Genomic DNA, 25439 nt, shown 5'->3' with positions numbered 1-25439 from the left:
AAGACACTTCTTCCATTTCTTCTTGCCAAACTTCTTCCCAGAAGGAGAATACAAGCTTATTTGAGGGCTGCTGTATTGGAAGATGTGCATCACCCTGGAAGCATCACATTATTTTATGCATGTTGGACAGAGCTAAGAGTTTGACGGAAAGAAAGTACTTGAATGGCTCTGCACTGACCCCAAGATATCAGCTGCATCATTTTACTTCTGTAGCAGCTACCTGCAGTAAGCCTAAGTTTCCACAGCAGAGATAGACTATAGGTGGCAAGGCAAGACCCACACTTACTAATGGAGCAGCCAGTCTTGGTGGGGGACATAACAACCACAAACTATCTGGAAGGAGGAGATTTCCTTTGCCATTGGATGAGGTAAAAAGAAAGAAAAGGCATAAAACTGTGTCTTGAGTCAGTCAATGTGACAAACCTAGAAGGAGGCAAGTGAAGGACACACCACCAACAGCACTTTGGGGCAAGACAGACTTCATGTCTTCCAAATAGTTAATGTGTTATCATTGAGCCAGAAAATGGATGAGAAGCAACCAGTGTCCCAAAAAACATTATACAGAAGTCCAGGCATCCAAGTAAGTTTTCTTGTATAAAGCAGAAGAACGGTCCAACCACAACCTTCACAGAAGCTGACCATAAGAGTAATTGCCAGTCTCCTAACTCTACTTTCAAAAACACATCTAAACATTTTTTCCACCCTTCTGTGTGATACCACACAAAGATACTGCTCTCAGTTTAAGGCCAAAGCTGAGCCGGGACCCAGGACCTTTGCATAGAAAGAAAGAAACTTTAAGGACTCAGAACTGCAGCCCGTTTCCTCACAGAAAAAAAGCTTTAAATGTCTGCAAGGGTTTTCAAACTTCTAAGACTCCAGTTACAGTGAGAATGAAGACAAAGCTGTTTCCAAAATAGCTGTCATCAGAAAAGCAGTAAAACTTAATCCAAAATAATCCTTGACTATTTCTCGGCATTGAAAACATTATGGGACATGTTACCAACCAATAAAAACTATGAAACAGAACACAGAATCAGAAAAATAAGTCTGTGGCTTCAAGTTTACTTTTTTTGTGATTTGTTTTAGAAGTGTTCTCCCTTCTCAAGAGGAGTTATTTTTCAATTGTTTCCACCCTTTAATTCATTACTGCTCAACGCATGTCCCCCTAAAAAAGAAAAGAGGTGGGTAACAAATACACAAACCCGAAAACAGATATGAATGAAATCTGAAAGCCTCTCCCATCATTGAATCCAAATGTCCAGAGGGACCAGAATGAGAGAGATGAAGATATTACCACCTCTGGAATACAAGTAGCACCAATTAACACATTTGCACAATAGGGGGATTATTTTACCAGGGCTTTCTCAAATTACTCTTTCTGAACAATACCATTCAAATGTTAAGTTGCAGTGAAAAGAACATGCAAAATACGTGCTTCCAACCAGAAGAGGGAAAGCATTCCCATTATACTGGTGCCTTTTTTTTTTTTTTTTTTTTTTTTTTTTTTTTTTTTTTTTTTAAATTAGGCCTAGAGCATTAGCCTTATTTTTTTCATTCCATGACCTTCATGGATTTGCCTCTATTGCTATTTCAAGTTTAGCAATACATAAGAAATAATCATGGCAAGATATAGTTCAGTCTTTTTATGTTTCTTTTAGGTCCAAATTAGTTGACAGACACTCCTGTGGGCAAGAACATCTTTCCTTATTTGCTACCTGCCACCCTACAAAGTGATTTGGCTGCTAGTAAGCAGGCTTCTAGCTGTAAAGCACATGTTCTAGTTCCCAGATTAAAATAATCCGTAACAGGTCTCCTTAAAAGACCAAGTAAAGAAAGAAGAATTTCAGAGAACAAGACAGGATGAATGTGCAGGAATCAAGCATTCAACTATCCCAGGAAAAAGACTTTCCAGAAGAAGTGCAAAACCAGGTGGCAGAGTACAGAGGAAGCAAATACCTAGGGCTGAAGAACCATCCCAATTAAACACAGATATATTTGTGAAGGAAAGAAACATGGTATGCTAAGGAAACGCTGCTCTCAGTCCTTCATTCCTACTGTTACTGCAACAGAGGTAGCACACCATACCAACCCAGTCTGCTAAACTGCACTCTTCCAGTACCTATCACATTTTGGTACTGAATAAAGAAAGGCAAATATGTAACAAATTTGCTTATGCAGTTTCACTTTTTAAATATATACTGTAACTGATTATTTCTTCCCTGTCTCCCCAAATACCTTAGGGCTTCAGTTTACATCAATAATGGCTTGAAACAATTCCTTTCCTTTAATTACTGAAGTAGGCAACAATAAAAAGAAGCTGAACAGAGTCAACTTTGCTCTAACACAGACGTAAGAGATACAAACACTGTACAAAGAACATTATTCAAGGAAAGTTTAAGTCTTAGTTAAAAAACACAAATGCAGTTAGCACCAGTGATTTTATTCAGTACTGTCAAAGGACCATTCATAATCAGTAACTTCTTCCATCCTACCTATCTATCAAGACATTAGATTTAAAAAAAGACCCCATTGCTCACAGGAGTATTATGCACAGATTTGCTCCTTGCCATTGCATAGTCACAAAGTTCTGACATTTAAGATTACTTGAGAGTAAAGCTGTCTGTATTTGCAATTTGAAATGAGAAAGTACATCCTGCCTGTTTAAATTATTCTCAGACAGGTTGCACAAAAAGATGATTTTAAAGATGCCCAAATGTGTATCAGCCTAAGGCCATATAGTACTTGCTTTCAGTTTCAAAGACCTCCTTTCATCTCTGAAGAATGGAATGTTGTTTACTGCTCAGGATGTTTTGCCATGTTATCATGAATGTATTACAAATGTTCTGCTTCTTGAACTACAGAGTGTTTGTCAAAACCATTCTTTATTCTACATGAGAAGTCTTAAGCCTTTTATAAATCCTCTCAGATATATTGGGACACATAAACGTCTAAGTCTAAACATCCTTCTCAAGTTTGCTAGCCTGAATAATTTCACAAAAAAAGAAAAACGGTCCATGGAGAATTGCTTTTTGGTAGCATGAAGCCTAAGTAGTAAGCACTGGAATGCAAGATTGCATGCGAGAAACTGAAGTAGTTTCATTGGCAGAATTACTTTCACCTCCTGCCCTTACAATTCAAGTCTAGTAAGGCAACCTGTATGAGAAGCATCTTAAAATACAGCAGGTAAATGTGTGTCAGTGAGATGCTATCAAGGTTTATGGTCAGTTTTAGGCTTGTTATGTCCACATTCTTTTAAACTGGCAATGTAAATAATGGATCACCACCTGTCAATAGCAACACTTATATGTTTCACTTTGGCACAATCTCATTAAGCTTTTAATAAAGCAGACATACCGCAGACGATGAGAAATAACTGAAAAGTACCTAACAGGCAGACTTGTTAAATATTCAGAAACAAATCTGGCAATAATTACAGAAAACCACTACGAAGAACAGGAATAGTTACTCAATAGAAGCTTGGGGGAAGAGGAGAAAAGGATGGGGAAAACTGTTCTTGTACTAGACTCATTTTTTCAAGTTTTTCCAGTGGTATTATAAAAAAAAAAATAACTATACCTTCAGCTTCATGTGAAAGCGCATTAAAAAACTTCAAAGAATAGTTGCTCAAAAGCTGGGAACACTGCTTTCTGTAGCTTGTTTAGATACAGATTCCTTCAGTTCACTTGCAGTAAACAGGGAGCATTCAAGGAACTAACTGTGTCTCCACACCAGAAAAAACAATTCAGAGAAACAAGTCTACCTCACCTCCTTACAGAGGTCTCTTGTCATAGCCCAGGCCAATAGAGAACCTACAGGATAAATGCCAGCATTACCTCAGTTATATTGCAAATAATTGAGCTTTATACAAGGTCCTTCCAGACTCCAATATGCAAAAACGCTGGAGTATTTTCAGTCCTAGCATCTATTTCAGCCTCCTGGTACACAAGAATGAAAGACAAGGTTTATCATAAGGACAACTTTCCCACCACTTCTTCCATGCAAGAGTTACTTCCCAAGCTTCTGTTCACTGTGCTTGGGTCACAAACCGATCAGACATTCACTTGAGTGATGCTGAGGTTTCATGAGAAAGAAGAGCAAAACTAGCAACAACAATTGAATAACAGTCTGCAACACATTTCTCCTGTCTCTAGCCAAGGTGATCACTAACAGAAGTAGGCTGTCAGTCTCCTCAGAAAGAACTTCTGCAGTCCTGTAAACTTCCCAGGTCCCAGAAACAGTTAAATCTCTGGCACAACATTAAGAGATTTGTTCAGACCAAGATTTGTTAAAAGCACCTTCAAGGCACTTTTAAAATGCAGCATGAGCCAGAAAAAGTGATCAGGCTCATTGCAGGAATAGAATGGTCTAGCTTTATTTATTGATTGATTTTGGAGGGGATCTAGACAAGGCAAACTCACAGTGTATTTGAAAAGAGTCCCTATGCCTTGTGTATAGAAAAAAATCCACAGACAAATATCAAAGCAAGAGCCATTTCAAAAGAGCCATCATGACTTCAACTGAGGGGCCATGACAACTAGCTGCTGTGGAAGACCACCACAGCTTTGTTACCCTCCAGTGCAGATGGAAGTTTCTCTAAGACATCCTTTCGTTCAGCCCTTCACACACAGTGCTCTTATCCACAGTTTCTTATAACACACAATTAATCATCCCCATCAAATTCACCAGAAACAATCCTTTCAAGTATTTAACACACAGACTATCTTCTTACAGTATGTAACCAGCCATTTCACATAAGAGAATTCTCACTTCTTCCTACAGGGAAGGATAAAAATAATTCAGTATGAAGACACAACAACATGCAAGTTATCTCTGTACCTCCAGCCCAGATCCAACGTTTGATGAATCCAATGGTCTTTTCTTCCTTGGTCCAATGGCCGCCAAAGCTGTGAGGTTGGCTTCTCTTTGCTGCATTTGTGCTAACTCCAACTGTTGCATCTAATTTAAAAAGAAAATACCTACATTAATTATGATATACAGTATCCTAATAGTCTTGCTCTCTTTATGGCATCTTCAGATGGCTCTGCAGTCCCTACTGAAACAATGTACTACGCAGCATCTTTTCCCATCTTTCTGGATGTTTTTGACAGATTCCAATACTCTGTCATGCTTAACAGTCTTGAAATGCTAATGGCCCTACGGTGTAGAGTAACAATTTTTATGGAGACTATAGTGTGGTATCAGTGCAGTCTTAACAGGAGCCTTGTTGCTGGTTCCTCAGCTCATAAGCTTTACCATTTCTGATTAACAAAAAATACTGATCAGAACTGCTTTATGAGGCTGGATTAGTATTAAAAGCTGAAGTTAATGAGTTCCGTGAACTGGGCAAGTCTCAATTCATGACTGCACAAGCAAGAAACTCAATTTGTTCATGCTGTATTACCTGGACCCAGCACTCAGCATTGCATCCTGAAACATCTTATTATCCAGCTGAACAGGATACTGTCAGTTCACTGAAATTACTCCTTTTCCCAGCACATATTTGAATGTTCAGGCATATCTAAAGCAATTTAGAGATATGCTGCATAGGTTTATTTTTGCTCACCTCCAAAAACTGTTCCAACACAAGGAAATCCTTAGAAACAACCTCTACCTGGGTTAGGTAAACTTGGGATGGAAGAGAAAGCCATAATCAAAAGGTTTTTTTAAAAAAAGAAAAAGTTTTTAATTTCTGCATTTTGAGGTACATACTACTTCGTTCTATCCAATAACTATAGGTGCCAGCTGCTCTGGAGCTCAACCCAGTCAAGTCTGCTAATAGTCTTGCTAGCTTGGATTGGCCACCTCACTAATGCAACCACTCTGTTTTCAGATCCGCCAGCTGTCCAGCGAGGACCATGGGTGGAGAGGAATGCTCTCTCTGTAGAGAAGGAAGCTCTTCTATTCACTCAGGTAGAGTTTGTCCTTAAACACAAACCTCTGGGATTGATGTTAAACTTTAGATGATCTGACATGCAGCTAGAACAGCTCCTTAGCCCATCCCCTTCTCCCCATTCCCAGGATTCATGGAACTGTCCGGATAGGAATATACTGTATAGATATGTGTGCATATCTTTAAAGAAATTACAGCCATATCATGGTTGCCAAGCATCCAATTCTACCCTCTTACTCCCCTTCACCCCCCACAATCATAAAAACATTTAATTTATTGGAATTTCTCATTCAGTACAAATATTTTGCTTACTAAGCTTGCAATACACTGCTTTGGCTTGCTTTTCAGCTCTCAGAAATCCCACTTAGGGAAGAGAAATTCAGTGGGTAAGAACTGAGCTTGTAGCACCTACATGGCACTACTCCCTCACTTGTTACTACTTAAATAAAGATGAGTCCACAATAAAGAAATACTGTGGGGTTTTGTGGGGGGTGGTTTGGGGAGGAGGGCTGTTTGGCTTGGTGGGTTTTGTGTGGGGTTTTTTGCAAGTCTTCTTTTACTTCAGATACGTGGATTTAATCTTACTTTAGTGATGCTGGCAGCTTCACATCAAGTACTGCAGCAGCTGGCTATTTAAATGGTATTTCAGGGCAAGATCCCTAAAAGGACATCCACCCCCGTAAGACTCAAACTACAGACATGCTCAAGTTTTTACAGCAAAAGTCAGAGAATGCAAGACTGACACAGATATGTTGAGAGCCATTTTTTTGGGGGGTTTAGTGTCTTTTAGGGTTTTTTTTTGAAGATGAGACAAATATTTCAGTTACAAAAAGTCAGCTTTCATCACACTACATAGGCTTTTGCTTACTGAGATGTAGTAGTACTTCTAGATACCATCATTCATTTACCACACACACTATTCTTACTTTTTGTCCAGTGTAAACACTTATAAACTTATTCTTTCAAATTCATTCAGTTCTGAGTGGGGCTTTTTTTTTTTCCGAAGTATACCATATTACTTCCATGAATATTTTAGAGACCGTAAGGTTTTATGTCCCTTGAACTTGAAAACGAAGTGTTCTGCTATTGTCTGAGGTTACGTCCAGTCAGCCTACTTGCATGAAATGTTTAAGAAAAACTTCCCTTTGATTTCAATCTTAAATATGTGTATTTATGTTCAGGAACACATTGCAACTAATCAGAGATGGGGGAAAATAAGACGAAATCTGAAAAAGTAACTTTAAACTTCACAAACTCTATGAAACAGTGAGGCCTAGGAACTATTTTTACACAACATCTTCATCACTTCCTGGATTAACTGGGAGCAAAAATCCACTGAGATTCTTCGGCAGAAACATGTGCTGACTTCCAGCCCCATCTGCCCAGGCCTCCAACACCTGTATCCACCCCCACTTCCAGGCAGCTATGGACCATCCCTGTGGAAGTACACCTTCCTTCTAGCATTGCAGAAGAAGTCACAGTGGCCACATCTTCCTGCCATGAGCAGGGGCATTCCAACACATCATGCACATGGCATCCCTCTGGGGGCAGATTAAATTCCAAAAGGCTCCAGTGACAAAGAAAACTAGAAGGGGAAAGATGGCTTGCTTTACTTTAAGAATCATTACACTTAAAATGAAAAGGACTTTTAAAACCATTAAATTTGAAATGAAAAAGCAAAACAAAAGCCTTTATTAATCCTGTGCTTCCATTCTTGAGAGTCATTAGAAAACATCCTCCCTCTCCCTCAACCCTCCAAAACACATACTAACTAGCTTCACTACAGTGAGACATGTGAAAAACAGGTGGCTGCTGAACATTTGGTCAGTGGCTTGAAGCAGCATAAGACCCTCTTCTTTTCACAGCTGATGTTGATGGGCAGCCATGGTAAAGACAAAGGACAAGAGGCAGAGATATGAATTAAATAATACCAAGGGGGCTCTGGGTTGGCATCGGCACAGAGTGTAAGGTACTGGGTGCGCTGAGTGCCTCTTGGTGGACTACCAGACTGCTGCTCTGGCTGAGGACTGGGTAGCGCCTGGGCACCATCACCATTTACCCCACACAATTCAAGCTGACAAAGCATTGCTGCCGACACAGATGCCTTGCAGGAGCGAGCACTGCTGCTTGAGGGCAATGCTGACAGAAAACCTACCACTACAAGGATGGGATGACACTTGGTGGATGGTATGAAAAAGGTGTTCTTTCTAGAAACAGAACTGATGCATCTTTGATCACATAGTTCCCAAGACAATGCCAGAAGTGCATGTCGTTACCATCATCTCTCTACCCAATATATTTTCCACCTCATAAGCAGTCAAAGGATTTTTCAAATCAGGAAGAATCTCATCAGGGTTTTGGAGCAAAAGAAAAAAAGAATTCATAGTCTTGTTGCATTCTTGACATCTCGGGGATTTTTCTGAGAACATAATTAAGACAAATGAATTTAAACAATCTCCATAATGGACTCAACAGATCCCCATTAAGACATATGGGCAGGCATCCAAATTCCCCTGCTGAAGCCAGCAAAACCATCTTTTCATCAAGTTTTGCTCCATTAAAATGCGAGAGATTAAATGTCCAATCATTGTGTGAGCAGTTAAAAGCACAGGATAAGGAGAAGATGAGCAGATAACATCAAGGGATACCTGAGGATACTGACTGGCTAACTACTGCCAGAGATTAGGAAAGAGCAAGAAGCAACTATGTTGAGTCAAATATTTCTTTAACAGACAGTTTTGTAGCATACAAGTTAGGGCAGAAAGATCACTGCAGCAAGTGAAAGACAGTAAAAGTAGTACATATATTTTATTCAAATATAACACAGAGAAGCTGCATCTAGTATTGTTTCCCTTCTATGGGCCTGTTTTACTAATAACAGTGTCTCTGACTAAACAAACAAAGAGGAACTCCCATACCTAGGTTGGTCTCCTGAAAGCAGATTATTTTTTTTTCCCTTGAAGATAAAAGTGTGTAATGGCCATTCAAGAGGAACAGGGGGAATCGCAAACTAGCAGGTTTCCCCTCAACCTGACCTACTTCATCTGCTGAAAGATGATGCTGGTCCACCACAACACAGGAGTCCAACACATGTTCTGTTCAAAATTCATTCTTCAAGAAGGGCATTGAGAAGGGACAGTCTCCAGGCAAGAAACAAATGAACGTTCATGCCCCTTGTCCCCTCTTTCTGATTTTTACATATGCTAAGAATCACAGTACAAAGAGTTCTAAAAACCTGTGTATAAAGATCAAATTGCTATGAAAACGTCTCAGAACTTGTAAAATAGTCTTTGTTGCTGCTGGCCTTTTTAATAATAAAAATAGGGTTTAAAGTCTGGTCTTGCAGCAAGCAGGAATCTCTAGGGTGACACAATAACCATTTTAGTTAATCTGACCTGCAGCACAAATCAAGAAGTAAGGTACATTTTAAAGTCCTCCCTTATAGTGAAATGGCATTTGCAGCATGGCTGTAATCACACAAAATGAAAGGTTTTTAAATTGACCTCTCTGTTCTTCACTCAATCCTCTACTGAGAAAAATATTTCTGTTACTGCTCACAGAAATTCTCTCACTTATGTCTCACACTCCACATTTCAGAAAATACGCAAAATCTATTTTTACTACTACACCAATGACATTTTTGTGGCATTTTAATATCAAAAATTAAATTTCAAGTTGCATAAGAAGACAAGAGATACTTCAGCTATGAGATGCCAAGACCTTTTTTTTAAAAGCAATACTGCAAGTTGGTTTCAAACTCTTTCAGTTCTGAAGCACACGATATGTGGTTGTTAACATTAATCAGAGCTCCAATAATTCAAGTTATGCAAATCTAGCAGTATTTTCCCTAAACACTGCAAGGAAGAATCCCTTAACCACAACTGAAGAAAGAAAAAAGTATGCTCTACTACAAATAAAGTCAACTAATTCACACCAGTTAATCCATGATGTGTACAGCAGCAGGTGGCTATATTATCAAAAGGGGGAAATGGAATAGCTACCTAGCTGAATACACATACACTTTCAAAAAGGAGTAAAGAAAACCCTCAGGTCTCATCACAAAGTACCCAAATCAGAACAGGGTACTTGGTACAAGCTTCACAGACGACAAAGTATATGAAACCTTTATTCTCTAGACCCTCAAGGACAGTTTTACCAGGAAAGGTTTCTCTAAAGGTAGAGATAAGAAATTAAACATCTGTATTAGCCAGGGCTCACAGATCAGTAACAGGTCTAAGGTTAAAGAAAAGCCAAATGGGTGGTACTTGTCCAGCACAATGCTGGCAGGTAACATCTGTCTCAAGAAATTTATACCACTGTCCACTTCTGCAGGAGTTTCAATATACAAAGTTCTAGAAAATAAATGAAGAGAGATTTCTTTTCTCTATTCCTCAGATTTAAACACTAGGAACTTATTTTAAGAAAAAAACCCAACAAAATCATTTTGGCAATGCAAGAACAAATAAATACAGCTGTATGGATGTAAATGAGCTCAGAAGAAATGCTGGTAAGACAGGTGGGGAAGCTAAATGCCACAATTCTGGACTTAGTTTTTATTAATATAAGGGAAAGACTAAAAAGCATACGTACAAGATACCGGGTTTAATATAAAGGGAAAAAAGTGGGGATGACATTGTAGGTTGACAGAGTACGGGACAGATTAAATAAATATTTAAAGTAACAGAAGAACTGGCAGGAAAGGAAACCAGGGAAGGCTGAAGACAAGATAATGTATGCCTAAGGGTTATGCGTGCTATCCAACAGTAAGTACTTCAGCAGTAATAAAAGCACTAAAGTAGATGAACAAGAATTTGTATAAGACTTGCAGGGGAAAAAAAGCAAGGAATATAAGCATACAAAAGAGGTCCAGAAGCCTCCTATTATTTCAGCTTCCACAATAAAGAAATCAAACAATAAATTAATGAGCACTAAAATTCAAAATAAGTCAAAGCAACTGTGACCAACTATCAACATTTGCTTTTTTCTAGCTTGCATCAGTGAGGAAGTAACCTGATCACCTACATGGGTCCTTAGTATTGTCCTTTACTGGACATTTTAAATGAAATAAATAGAAGTACCTGTTAAGTGTGACCACTTATCTTACTGAACTGACTTCTCTTTCTAGCCATTCTTTTTTCTACCACCTTTTTCAATCAAAATTTCCCTGGATTTCATTGTGTCCTCCATTTAGTGCTTTGAAAGTTTTCCACTGCTCTCAGCTGCTTCTCCATTCATTGTCTTTGGAAAAAAAGAACTCAAATTTTTTCACATTCCCTTTAAGCATTTTAAGGAACTTGTGACAAAAATGAAAAATAAACCTTAAAAAAATCTGTTTTCAATCCCAAGCCTCTCACACTGCTTGTCATAAAGCTCAGTGAGCATTACTGCCTCCAGCCTCCACCTTCCCTATACAAAATTTTCTGCCCTACAGGTTGAATGCAGCTGAATAGCAGACTTCTCATATGGGGGACATTCTCTGAGGAAAACTGACATTTGAAGGCTGCATATTTAAACATTTACCATCCTCTTCTCTTGCCTATAATGCAATTTCTCTTCTTGCAATTGCTTCCTTTCAAACTGTTTTAATTAGCCATACAATTAGTTTCCACTGACTTTTCCCTCTGTTGTAATTTAGATTTAACAGCAGAAAGGCAGAATAGCATGCACTGGTTTGATATGCAGTCCCCTAACTTATAATAGAGCTATATGTAATACTGCAGATTTCTTTCAGGTTAATATTCCACATACATGCTTCAGTGGCAGCACAGGCCCTGCGTGGATGTGTCCCCCAAGACGAGGTGCCTTGTCTGTCTATAACTAAAGGGTGCAATAAGATGTTTTGGAGAACAACATAAATTTTTTTCCAGGATAGCCATGAAGTAATCTACCCATAGGGAAAAAAAAAAAATTTCCTTCAGTTGATATTTGATATTTCCTAATATGTAAGTAACTTCCCACAAGAATTCAAGAAAAAAATCCAGGGTGCAGTGACTTTCTGACTCCTTATTTTGCCTATTCTTGTGAGGCATCTCCCAGGTCTCGACTGTGTATTGTCTTTTACCATTTTTTTGTTTTGTTTAACAATCACTATGTATTTATATGTATTCTAGAACACCTGGAGCATGTTTTTCCCTGTGCAGTACCATCAGCTTGCCTTACTTGGAGGCCCAGGGAAGTTCCTGGGTATCTACCATCCAGCATCCAGTGCTCTGTTTTCAGACAGTATAAGCTCTTCTTGCATAAGGCTGAGAAAAAGGCTACAGCGCACTACGCCAAAACAATGTATTCTCTAGTTTTTGTTTCAGATGCTAACACTTGCGAGAAGACTGCTCAGTGACTATCAGCAGACCTACATTATCACAATGGGGCAGTGTCCGGCCCTTGCAAAACATTACTTTAAAACCGATCATGGTTATTCCAAATGCACAATATTTCGAATGATTTTCAGCTGCTGTAACACTGCATGTTCATTCACTCACTCCTGAGGTCTCAAAGCTAGAAAACATTTAAGATTTATCTTCTACCTTCAGGTTTCTCCATCTCATTGCACAGTCCACCCAACACTTGTTCTGGGCACAGAACTCTGGCTCTGCACTGTCGTCTTTTTGTCATACTTTCAGTACTAAAATTTCCTCTATTAGCAAGTTTCTAATCCAAGGCCATACTTTCAGAGGGTTACATGTCCATTATAGTCTTTCAGAGAAACTTAGAAAAGGTTATCTGAAAAATCCATAGGCTTAGAGGGGGGAGGGGGGGGGGCTTTTGTTTTTCACTAGATAAAAATATTTGCTATTATCTTGCAGCCAACTGGTTTTAGGGTATACAACAATAACTCAGCTGCTCTTATTTTATGCTCCTTCAAAACACCAATATGAATGCCACATAATCAGGGATTTGGTTCACTTTTTAGTTTGCTCAGCCTAACACTTTACAGGATTTCCACCCCTGACTTTCTGCAAGACTCATAACACACTACATCTCTGATGATAGCCCCTTGTTATACGTAGGGATACAATGCAGGGAAACAAAATTAATGTCTCTTCAATAATCATGCTCCCCCCCCCACCCAATCCATGTAGAGGGTGATAAGAAACACTACAGAACAATAATGGTAATATAAATCAGATAATTAAGCAGAACCTCTCAGGATGTCACAGAAGGTTCATAAAAAGCCAATTGATCACAATGAGATCTTTTGCTTGCAGCATCTTGTTTGCTTTTTTGAGAGGTTATGGTTAACTAGGGGTTTCTTTTTCCCCTGCCACAAGAGTGGTCTTAAAGAATTTGAACCATTAGGTCCAGAAGACTAAACACAGAAGCAGCACAAGAGATGGGGGGGAAAAGGAAACAGCTTCAAACCGTGGGTTAGAGACAGCAGGGAGAGCAGCAAAGAATCAGGTTACAGGTTACTTGTTATCTGAGAATGTGAGTTAGAATGGACACATGAAAAAGAGAGGAAGAAAAAGATTATTTTTTGTAAAAAAATACTATACAACAACTTAACTTCAGTCATTACTATTTAACACCCAGGAACTCACTGGAATCGTGCAGACTTTTTGTTCAATGTTTTTGATAGGGTTTGTTTTGTCTCTACAAAAAACCTAGGGTCTGCTATTTTCCTCTCAGTCAGCTGATATTAAAAGTATTGAATTTTCTCAGCATCTCATCTACTGCTGTCTTGTGACTTCTGTATCAAACTCATAACAGTAAAATGCACAAGTGCATCAAGCAGGCAGGAACAAGGGACTGGGAAGACCTGTGCAGTTTTAAGTGAACAGAGCTGCTGGAAGAGCAAGGAATGGAGAGGCAAGTCTGCTGTCCATCAGCTTGCTCCACTCACTCCTTCCCCTTGTTTAAGATACCACTGCTCACCTTTATCCACCAATAGATGCTGCAAAGTGCCACAAGGTAAGAGCAGAGATGAAGGTAACTACTGTGGAATAAGCGAAGATGCTCAGTATGACACATGTTCACCTGCTCAACCCCAAGCAGCAATCTTGCACACACACACAACCTGAAAGGTTTGCCCAGCCTCAGCCCTAAGCTTCCTGAAGCCATATTACCAGCAAACTCACTTCTTAAGACAAGAGACAGAAGTAGAAAAAAATCAGGGTTTATATTTAAGTTTACAGTACACACTGTTTAGTACTGACATTTTTACAGGTCTTCTGGGATGCACTGTTCATATGGCATGCTTGCACATTTGACAGTATCCTACACCTACTCAATTTAAGTAAACTCATTTCAGAAAAGGGATGAAGCCAGAGATAAACTATAAATACAGCTACAAGAATGGCATCAACTGAACATTTTCTTTGTAACTGGAAGTATAGTTGAAAGTAGAACAGGAAATGGCAAAAAGCACCTAAAAAAAGTTATGGTTTAAAAGTGCAAGCATCAGGGACAATGCAAGGACTGTATCCTCTCAGCTTGAAGTGGCAGATAAGGCTGAATGAAAAGCAGGGGTAATTTACCCAGACTTCAGGAACACCGCTGCACAAAGAGCTGGCCCATGAGGTGAGCAAGGACAAAATTCTTGAGCACACAAAGGAGCTGCTTGCGGCAAGCCTTGCAGCTGTCTCAGAAGGAACGCGCACTTTCCATAGGTATTAAAATCTGCTGAAACAGGTGAAAGGTGGAAGTAAATAAAGACTTAATTTATAGCAAGTTACATAGACTAAGAATATAGGAAAGTAAATGACTTAGCACAGGGGAAGTTTGAGGCAATAGGTCATGCAAAAAGGGATGAAAAGGTCACAGTAATTATGTATAGGCTTTTGGATCACACAATCCACTGCCAAGTCCTGGATGTACTTCCAGCAACATTAAGATGTTGCCTCCAGCTGCTGGATGACAGCACATCCTAGATTTATGAGTATTCATTGTTAGGATGTAGACACTGCCTTTTGGGAAACGTTCCTTTAGAACATGCTCCAGTGCCATTATGCCACACTCTCTTCCTTCTCTTGGGGATCACCATCAACACATAAAAGACAGCTTTGAGGAAGGAAGGCCCATATTCATTCTTAAAAGAACTTTAAGTGGATCAGGTCAGGCTTTCCAGGGGATACTCAATGAGAGCAGCCTGGAAAGTATCAGATTCCAGCTGACAAGAGATGTCAAAATTCCCAAGTGTGGTTTCTTAGGAGCAAGCTACACTCACAACACAGACAGACAGTGGTGAGCCTTTTCAGGCATTCAACCCAGTATACATTACGCTTACCAGTTTCAGCCTTGCAATACTTGTTGATTTTAATTTTGTTCTTATTTGGGCTCTACTCATGTTTGCATTTTTTAATGCATATGTGTGCTGACCATTTACCTCCAAACTGTCAATAAAGTGCCAAAACTAACCAGCTGCATTCAGGCTCATTTCCACTCAAGTCTGAGATGGTGTCACAGGTAAGAGAGCACCTCTGGCACAGAAGGTGGGTTTCCCATGAGAAATGTTAAGACTGGAGAAGTTCTGGCTGCCTCATTCTACAGAGAAAAAAGGAGCAAGGCAATACCAACACAAAGATCTGCTGCCTCTTCTTTTGGTGAAGCAGTTGGAGACTGTCACTCTGGAAGAGGCATGGCGTGGAGAAATATGCAGGACAAATGCAATTAAGGCTGTGTTAGTCCAGCACAAGATAAGATGCACTGAAGGAGGTGGAACTCAAATACTTAGTAGAACACCAAGCACTAAACTTAGACACCACCTCCTCTCTGTTGGCTCCTTTTTTTTTGTACACCTATCTGTCGCTTTTTAAGAGATCTCATTAACAATACCAAGCAATCTAAAAAACCTCGAAACACACACCTGATTTCTGTTCTAAGCATCCAAATCATGGAATATTTTTCAAAATCCTACACATTATTGTTCAGAAGAAAAGAGAAAAGAAGATACATAAAGAAATCTCTTTGTAGTGTTTTATTAAAAGAACGAGCCTCTAGAAACGACCAGATGATGCAGTGGTAAAGCCACCTACAAAACAAGACAAATTAGCATCACCCACTGACTGTTGATCCTGGTGGCACTAGAGGCAAACTGGGAAGGGCTTCAGGGTAACTTTGTACTCACAGATTGAAAGCATGAAGAGTTATAAGCAGAAAGAAAGAATTAAAAGATAGATAGTATAGCAAGTTCCTTCTCTCCTCTTATTTGACAAATTTCTTTTAGTATGGTGCAAATCCAGAGCATTGATTCCAATACTATTTTACTGGATTTCCATTTGTTTTGCCTGGGCTCCTACATTAATCCAAACAATAAGGGCCTTTAAAGCATTCATAAATAACCTGCTGCTGCTGCTGGCACCTAGGAGCCAAGTGCAGCAATGTTAAGCAACAACAAATTTCATAGTTCAAGAGGCACAGTTAAGGAAAAAGGTTGCTCAGAAAATCACTCTCATTTAGCACAAAGATCCTTAAAAATTGCATGAAATCAGTCAAGTAACTATAGAAACCAATTTCTTCAGCTCTGTATCACACGTCTCACACCTCAATTGTCTTTATTATCGTCTGCTGTCAGATCCTTAATCAGAAATGTGAACAGGCTTGATGATTTATTCAGCAGGGAAAAAGAATCTGTAGGTCAAGTGAAAAATTTCACACACACATACACACGCACACACATCTTCAACCTTAGGTACTTTCATTTCATTCTGTTCCCAGTAGCTCTGGGGGCAACTCCAGTGAGATCCAATATTAAGGCTCAATTAAAATAAGCTCCAATTAGTGGAGCTTTTTTCTCTCAGGCTAGAAAAGTCAGGAAATGGATATTGGGAAATGTAAAAAGTCAGCTACTGAGAGGAGGCTGCAGACATAAATGAACTTATTTGTTGATTTCTACAGTTGCTATGCAGAGGCCTCTGGGAGTAAAAGCTTAACCAGTCTAAGCTATAAACTAAAACCCCTGCAGCTAAACATGAACTGTGTGAAACAAGGGCTCCATTCCAGAACAGAAAACTGCTGGGCCCAGAAAATTAAAAGCCAGAGGCGTTTTCCATTTAAAACTAAATCCCAGTACCGCCTCCCAGCCAAAGAATTATAAGCAGTATCAGATTTACAAAACGAACAATTACCCTGGAAAAATGTAGCCTATTGTACAGTCCCAGATGCTAAATCTCAAAGTTTCTTCCCCCCCCCCAATCCCACATTATATTCCTACCAAGTGTACTGCTGCAGTTTACAAAGGACCATTTCTAGACAGGACTGAAACTACGAAAATAAAATGTTAAAAAAGAGAGCTCATAATTCATTGACCTCATTTGAAGCACTGCCCTTGCCTGTGGCAGTTCCTGTCCTTCCCCAAGGCCTCTGCAAATGGTATGCAGCAGCAAAATAAACCCTGACCTAATTGCCAGGACAGGACTGCCAACCTTCTCTCAACATACAAAGGCAAGCATGGTAACTGCAAAGTCCTACCTCTTTCGCTTTCTGCTTTAACCGCAGTTGCTCTGGATCTTCTTTATTGGAACGGCTCTACCAAAGGAAGAGGAAAAAGATTGAATAGAAATTACTGGCATCCAAACACCATCGTATCCGTTAAATATTTAATAAATGACAATTTTCTCTGGTGATTGAAAGATTTAGCTTCAGGGGTGAATGCCTCAATCCAGACTGGCTTCCCTCCCCCTCCACATACACACGCACACCCCCCTCCTCATCTGGGCCGGCTGCCTCTGCTCTAGCCTGAAGCAAGATTAAGCTGAAAATGATGCTAACACTGTCAGTCAGGTCCAGTCTAGGCATGATGTTGTTCATGTCAGCAGCAGACACTTAAAAAGAACAGGAAGTATAGGAAAGAAAGGGAGTCATACTCATGCAAGTACAACACAATTCTTTCAAGTCTAGATTAGGCTTCCACCCAAGGGGCTCCAGAACTCAGCTTGAAACAAAACCAAAAAAACAACAAATAGAAGTTGATCAAGTCACATCTGATGGAATAACATCTATTGATTTTTTTTTTTTCCTCCTGTTCTTGAGAGAAGTGGCAAAAATGGTACTTATTCTGTACTAGCAGTGTCTTAGGGTACCAGCTCCAAGGATAGCCCTCTAATCTGACTACAGAAAACAAATACATCTGGCAGGATGGCGGCTCTCACCAGGCTCGAGTTTGAACACGCACAATGAACCCATATTTTCACACAGTGCCATACACAGATGTGGAGAAAGATGTACCAACTTCAGAGCCAGAAATAGAGCCAGGAGGGGACATTTACAGCTACGCAAAGACTTCTTTTACTTAATTTTCACCAGTAGGAATAATCTCAAAAGAAGAGCTCACCCCACATTTGAAGGAACTCCTGTGATTTTTGAAGAACGTAAAAAGCTAAAACCCTTTTCAGTATAGCCTAAGCTATCCAAAATGTTACAGATTTCCAGTTACAGGGTTGATGGTTACTACATTTAAAGCAGAAATAGGAGAAACCTGAAGATGTTCACCAGTCTAAAGGACACCACTACTTCCTTGGAAAGGAAGAAGTGAAGTTCTTACCTTGGCTGCTCGAAGCAACATTTCACGTTCCTCTTCGACCTTTCTCTGCTTTTCTAGGTGATCAAGCTTTTCAAGAAATCTCAGCTGCGCTTTAGTGTCGCTAGATACAATGTATCTATCGCTCCCCTGGAAAAATAAGTTTGTTATAGACAACCAGACTTTGATACACACCACTAGAGCTATTAAACCCAATGGGAACAACCTGAAAAGAACAACACTTTTTTCAAAACTGTAAGTGTAGGCTGTTTTAGAAAGTCTACAGATGGTAGGTAGTCACTTACACATCTCCTCTCCTCTGAAGCATGTTTCCTGGCATCCGTGACTAGTAAGAGGTTATTGAACAACTGACATTAACAACATCTAGTCTCTATTGACTGTAACAACAACGCCTTTAAGTCTAAAGGCTAAAATTTTGTTTTAAACAGCAGCTTCATATCCAGTAAACATATGTACAAGATTGTCTTCTGGACAGGTTAACAGGGAAAAAAAAAAAAGGAACCATAAAGCAGCAGAATATCATATCCTTTCCTCTTTAAAGAGAAAAGGAAAAGAAAACCTAAATGTGACATTTTAAGTTTCTAGTGTTTGGTGTTCTAGTTTCAACCATTTAATCCAGAATTTGAAATAATCCTCACCTGGTATTTTCAAAAAGAGGTTTTATGGACTAGAGGAGTGGTTTAGAACTAGTTATAATAAATCTTGGGGGTGGGTAAAGTGACATAAATTACATATGGTTTATATTATAGCTTTAGGAATACATATTTTTGCCTCATTGGATTCTTTCAAGTAGTAGACTAGTAGTTTATTTTTCATACTATTTTTGCCCTCATTGGAAAACCTGAGTTTAGTTTTACTTTAGATAGGAAAGACAGAGAAAGGAAAGATCTAAAACATGGTCAAATGCCAATGAAAAGCTTGTTTTTACTATTCTGCTCTTCCAAAGACAGGCTGTTTAAGCCATGCATTAGCTGCAGGGCATTAGGCAAAACAAGGCAGGGAGCCTATTCTAGATGAGGCATGTCTATGCCACCTGTTTGTACCACTCCGTAATGCACATCATCTTTCTCTGTTACTTTGTGAGCTTTTCTTTTCCTCAGAAATTTGACCTTGGGCTTTTACCTGCCAAACACACTATATACTTTCAGCAACCCTTCTTTCTACCCTACGTCAGTCTCACACTTTAATGAAGCAACCCTGACACACAACTATTCTGGAATAAACACAGCATATTTTACAGCTGTATTTTAGGGAAGGGTATACTTTACATATACGGACTATCAGTGACTTCAGTTGCCACATTTTTTCCCAACACACTACACTCAGACTCTTCTTCCCACACCCAACCATATACTTTTAAAAGCTATAATGAAGGTAAAAGTCTTCTTGTGGGGCACCACTGTCTCCCAGACTGAATTCTCACAACCCAGCCAGAGCATGAAATCAATCCCTTTTCTGGTATTAAGTTTGGTCCCTTTCAATGAACCACCACATTGGCACATATTACCAGCTGTGGCACAGACCACACCATTTGTTGCAACCAAAGAGACTTTCTTTCCCAAGCAGAGTCTGTGGCTCTGCAAAAAAAAAAAAAAAAAAAAAAAAGTCCAACAAACCTTTCCTCCCTGCTTCTGTTACTGCTCTATTTTTTTTTTTATTTTTTTTTTTTTTACATTGCTCCCCACAAAGCATATGCTACTTTCAGTCTCAGTACATCAGTACAATCTGTTTTGAGGAAGCCGTTTATAATAATCTACCAACATGCTGCAGTCCTTTTAAAGGGACAAAGAAAGCTGTATTACAAAAGATTGTTTTCTCCAGAATTTAGAATTGTTTTGCTTTGGAATGCCCACAGTCAGACACTCACATTTTTTAAAGCCATATCCAAGACCCTATGCCAATTAGGAATGCGAGCCTCTAAACCAGAAGCACCCCAACACACTACCATGAGCTTATATGGGACAAGAAATGGGTGCATCCACAACAACAGTATTTCAGCTCATCAACAACTATTTTAAGATACCTTATTTCAGGAATTTTTAGAAAAGGAACACCTGCAGTTATACGCTGTCCTTCTCAAAACTTGTTCTCTGTGATCACTTAGCACTGAATTGCTTAGAACACGTTATATTGCACACCTATTCAGAACTTATAGCCATTATGATGAAGCAAGTCAGATTCAGTGTTTGTCCATGCAACAGTAACTTCCTCCCGTAAGGCCAAACTGTCCCCAGCTACAACAGTGCAATCCCAACAAAACCAAAGTTACAAGTGCAACTGAGACCAGAATTTAAGTTACTGATAAGCACATAACTATAATAAAGAGCACGGTTAGATCTGTATGTGCCAAAGCTGAACTTGCATATGTGACAGTAAAAAAGTAATTTTTACTTTGAGCTAAATTTAATCTGGAGTTCACCAAAAGTGAAAGCAAGCTTTTTCTGCTGTCCTGAAAGAAGCTATTGCTTTCACACAACAAAAGCACATTAGCATCTATAAAATCTTGTTATGAAATGAATTCCTTCACACTTTTTCCTTCAAGAGATATGCATATACTCAAAGACGTCCCCACAAATGCGCTCTAAAGCACAGCCAATTTGTCCCAAAATTTTTGCATTAGGTTTTCAAATATGCAATGTTAGGTTTTGAAACATGCAGTATTGAATGGTACGTCTTTAGTGAGAAGACAGCTGGCAACAAATTCTACAATTCTTCTTCAACAGCTCTATGCCTTGTCTGCAATTTGCAACTTCCTTTCTAGATTAACATATACCTGTCAATGACTCTGAAACCTGACTAAGACGATTTACCACCAGAAAGGTACTGCATGTCCAGGGGCAGAAAGGAAAAACCCACCTACAAGGAAGCTGCGCTCCACTTCAGTCCACCAGGAAAGAAGTGGGAAGAATCCCACAAAGACCAGTTCTCCCACAAAATCTGAACAGTTTAAGTCATGTAGAACAGCTTTGCTGAGGACAAAGCAGAAATGCAAGCAGTTTCAGAGGCTCAGCTACTATTGTGGGAACCTATTAACCTTTGGCTTTTATACAGTCAACCCCTAAACCAAGTTAATAACAGAAAAGCTTCTGGTAAGCTAGTTCTGCACTCCGCAGTTTGATGGTGGCATGGGGTGGGTGGGAGGAGGCTGGCTGATTTCACATCTAGGAGTGCTCACTCCATTACATTTAGAGCTTACCCCTTAAATCAGTGCAGCTGCCACACCATTATTGACCTACAGATAGTGCAGTTTAGGGTTGCAGTGCATGACTGCTACTTTGCATGGGGAAAATGTTCTCATGGGGCAATGTTTATAGCACAGCACCCTATCATGCCTCTCGAAGTCATGTGCTCCTGGGCTCCAAACACAGGAGCACGACAGTCATCTCATGCTGTGCTGAATCCATCCACATCAAAAACTTTTTAACCACTGTACTGTTTAGTTGTCATTATTAATTCTGGTTTTGGGTGTCATATTATGTCACATGCATGCTCATACCTCAGCAATTCTCCAGATTATAGGAGGGAAGCAGCCGAGGAACCAAACCAGCTAGTTAATTGCCTTTATGGCCTTACCGAGGCTCTATGAAGGCACTGCAACAAGTCACAGCACAGAGTGCGGCTTACAACAATCTGGAATGCTATTCCTGCTTCAGATAAAGAGACCACCATGAAAATTTTATTTAAGTTAATGACTTCCAATTATGTAACTTTTTTTCCTTAAATTTAGCAAAAAAAGGGGAAAACTTGGAAAATCTACATGATGGAATGGTATGAAACTTTTTTTTACCCTGCCAGCTTTCTCTCTGAAGGGCTACCCATAAGATGTAAATTGCTTGGCATGAGCTGAGCAAATTGGAAAGAAGAGTTTCCCAGTTATGATCCCATGAAGCACTTTGGCTTTTCACACCAACTTCTACCCAAACAATAGTTACCTTGGCTTCACCACAGCTACCCCTATTACTGTCCGTCTTTTTGTAACAAAGATAGGCCAATACAAAGCTTTACAGGGCAACTGCTCAATCCTCTTGGAAAGGCTCTGGATAATTCTCAGAAAAACATAGAGTCCACGTTGCACACTGGTACCTATCAATAGCCTAGAAGGAAGAGAGTACAGGGGCAAGCACTGGGGGAGATGGAATAGAGGGCTGTGTAAATACGTAAAACCATAATAGGGCTCCAAAACCCCCTAGTGTTCTGTTCTTGAATTTACATTTCTAAAAGCCTGTCACAGCATCTCTCACAATATTACTCAAACATGCCATCCTGTAAGACACTCCTCTAGTGTAATACCATCTTCCTAACAAAAGAGGGTGCCTGTAACTCTAGGATTATTATGCCCATTACTTTTTTGTTTGCTTGTCTGGTTTTTGAGAAAAGAGGAAAAGAAAGCAAGCTTATTGTAGTCTTACAATATTATCATTGCTTACAGCAATTCAATCAGACAAAAACCTATACGTTTTTCTATTGCTTTAGTTCAATGAGAAAGAAATCAGCCCTATCAAACCCACTGTCTAAAAACATTCCCTCGTGTCCTTGGTGTCTGCAAGACTACTGGTTACTCCGGACTTCAGCTTCCACCCCACTTTTGCTTATAAGCTCTCCCACTTTGGAAAGACAATACAGAACACATTCAGATTTCTGAAGACTTCTCAAGAAACCTCTATACTTTTTCTATATAAATTTTTTTCTACTGCACCATTTTCTGGCAAAGAACAGCATACTCCAACTGCTCCAGATATCACTATAAATACTTGGAAGTTTCCAAATAGTTCCTGCTCTTTACTATTGCTTCTCTAGTGCTTAAAATACTATAAAAGTATTCAGTACAAAAATAACTCCTATCCCATCAGTTAGTTGCTCTTGTTAATTTTCATTAAGTATAAAGCTCCTGTAAAAAAAAAAAACCAAGCATACAAGAACTTAACAATGACAGATATATCTGCTTCTAACCTCCATTTTTTTTCTAAACAACTTAATACTGAAAAAGTAAGGACTAATATCTTATTATTGAATGAAAAAAAGAAAACCTCAAAAAGCTATTTTGGCCACTGGTAAGTTATTGCTTACCATTTGTACCACAGAAGCATCTTAAGGGATACTGGCTCACTGGAACCCAATATACTTTATATTGAATGGAGCTAATACAAGATTCCCTGCCCTCCCTCTGAAGTGTCACTGGCAGGAAAAAAGTTCCAGAAACTTTAAGACCAAAGGGGTCTCTGCCTTCACATGAAGCACTTTCTAAAAATAAAATACTCAATTCAGTTTCTCAAGACTTTATACTGAGCCAATACTGCAGTTCCACCAACAGTAAATGCATAAAACAAACACAAGCCCCTAAATCAACCCGACCACCAAGAGCATTAAAAAATAGTTTTACATTTACCATGCAAGACAGATTTTGTATAACAGCCACTTCTATGGAAGAGGAGAAATGCATGCATTTACTCTTATGCTGGCTTTTAAGAGCACCTATCCAACAAGTTGAATAGAAAACATGAGGAATAGTTAGAGGCTATGAACAGTTAAAACAAAACTAGCCTTTGGTAGATACTGAAAATGCACATATTGCATATGATGTGCCTATACTTGGAAGACGTTTACCTTCAAGGCTGCAAAGCAGGAAAACTTTGGTGCAAAACTTGCTTAATGATTTCCTTTACCTTGTGGGTTGATACTCTGTGCTGAGCAATTACAGTTAGTTTTTCTAGGAGCCCTCGTAATCTCTCCTGTGTAGCATGGGAGATCAAGTTCACAACATCAGAGTTAAGTTCCATAATGTCATGCCTTTTACCTGTGGAAGCAGAGAAAATCCATTACGTGTTTTAGTAGTAGCTGATAATTGAAATAATTAGCACAGCAGGTATTCTGTTCCCCCTGGAAGTCATACCCATTATGAATAAAGGTTTGGAGATTATGATTTTCCTGGTAAAGTCACAACTTCAAAGATCTCAGACATTACATTAATAAAACCTAGCCTGGAGCTTCAGAAAATATAGACATTGTTTCACTTAGCCTCCAGAACCACTCTCCTTGCAAGGTCATTTATAGGACAAAGTTAATAAGAACACAAATCAAGCTTCATGTTCAGGGAGGGGGAGAAGTGGTAGCTGTAGAAATTAGTGCCATATTTTGTTAATTCCAGTAATTAAAAAAAAATAGAGAATTACATTTTGCCCTGCTTGACACTGTGCTTGTTAACAACTCATGACATTTATTCGATGAGTGGGAATGTTTTTTGCAGCGCACTCCAGGCACATGGGACCCTCTCACCTGCCTCACCTGACTGGAACAGGGCAAACAGACTCAACCATCCCACAGCAGCAGCTCAGACAACAACACAATCAAGTCCAGCCAGGGTCATCACGCCATCACCCTCAATCTTTTCTCTCACCGTATTTCAGTGGCTGCAACTAAGGCTGGCAACAGCTCTGGCCAAAGCTGTTCCAGCCCCGGCCAAAGCTGTCCCAGCCCCATACCCAGAGCTGGGCATCACCCTTGAAAGCTTCCTGTGACCGCAGGCTGCTGACAGAGAAGACTTCCCGTGGTTGGCACCACTGATCACTCAACACAATTCCATCAAGATACCTGGACAACAGCATCTTTTCCCTGGTAGGCATGGCAGGCACCTGTTTCACACGCTTCATATGCCATACCCATCAGAAGTGTTTTTCCTTGCCCCTCACCGCATTTACAGCGGCTGTAATACTTTATGAGGCAATATATAGCACGCCTTCAAAACCCATTTCGGTATTTATTGCCAAGTGCAGTGTTAAGAATGGATAAACAGTACACTGTAAAAAAAATAATCACCTATTTCATTTGCCTTTGCTACTCTAACTGAAAATTAATAACTATCTCTCAAGACAGGGAGAATATACAATGTTCTCCCAGATACGATCAAAGTGTTCCCACTATTTGAACTCAGCCAGTAAGCACTGGTCCGTACCCTCAGCTGAGTGCAAAGCTCATTTTGCTCAAGCACTTTCCAACACTTCCTCAGCAGTTTCCCACTATACTATCAGAATACTGAAATGGCAACTTAAAGACAAAACAAAATCCCCCCCCCCCCCC

At 39.5% G+C, this 25439-nt stretch overlaps 1 protein-coding gene across 1 annotated transcript in view; it reads right to left on the bottom strand.

Annotated features, from left to right (window-relative positions):
* Positions 1-25439, bottom strand: part of TAF4B (TATA-box binding protein associated factor 4b) — a 67270-nt gene that overhangs the window by 8131 nt on the left and 33700 nt on the right. The window contains exons 11-14 of the mRNA XM_026841450.1: positions 24029-24159; positions 18369-18494; positions 17297-17353; positions 4837-4956 (exon numbers count right to left, since the gene is read on the bottom strand). Of these exons, the coding sequence (XP_026697251.1) occupies positions 4837-4956; positions 17297-17353; positions 18369-18494; positions 24029-24159 (434 nt within the window). The remainder of the gene's footprint in view (positions 1-4836; positions 4957-17296; positions 17354-18368; positions 18495-24028; positions 24160-25439) is intronic.

The sequence above is a fragment of the Athene cunicularia genome, assembly GCF_003259725.1.
Source record: "Athene cunicularia isolate RWA chromosome 2 unlocalized genomic scaffold, athCun1 chr2_part1, whole genome shotgun sequence".
NCBI classification, from domain to species: Eukaryota; Metazoa; Chordata; class Aves; order Strigiformes; family Strigidae; genus Athene; species Athene cunicularia.
Note: the sequence above shows the minus strand (reverse complement) of the source record. Positions and strands in the feature narration are given on the sequence as shown.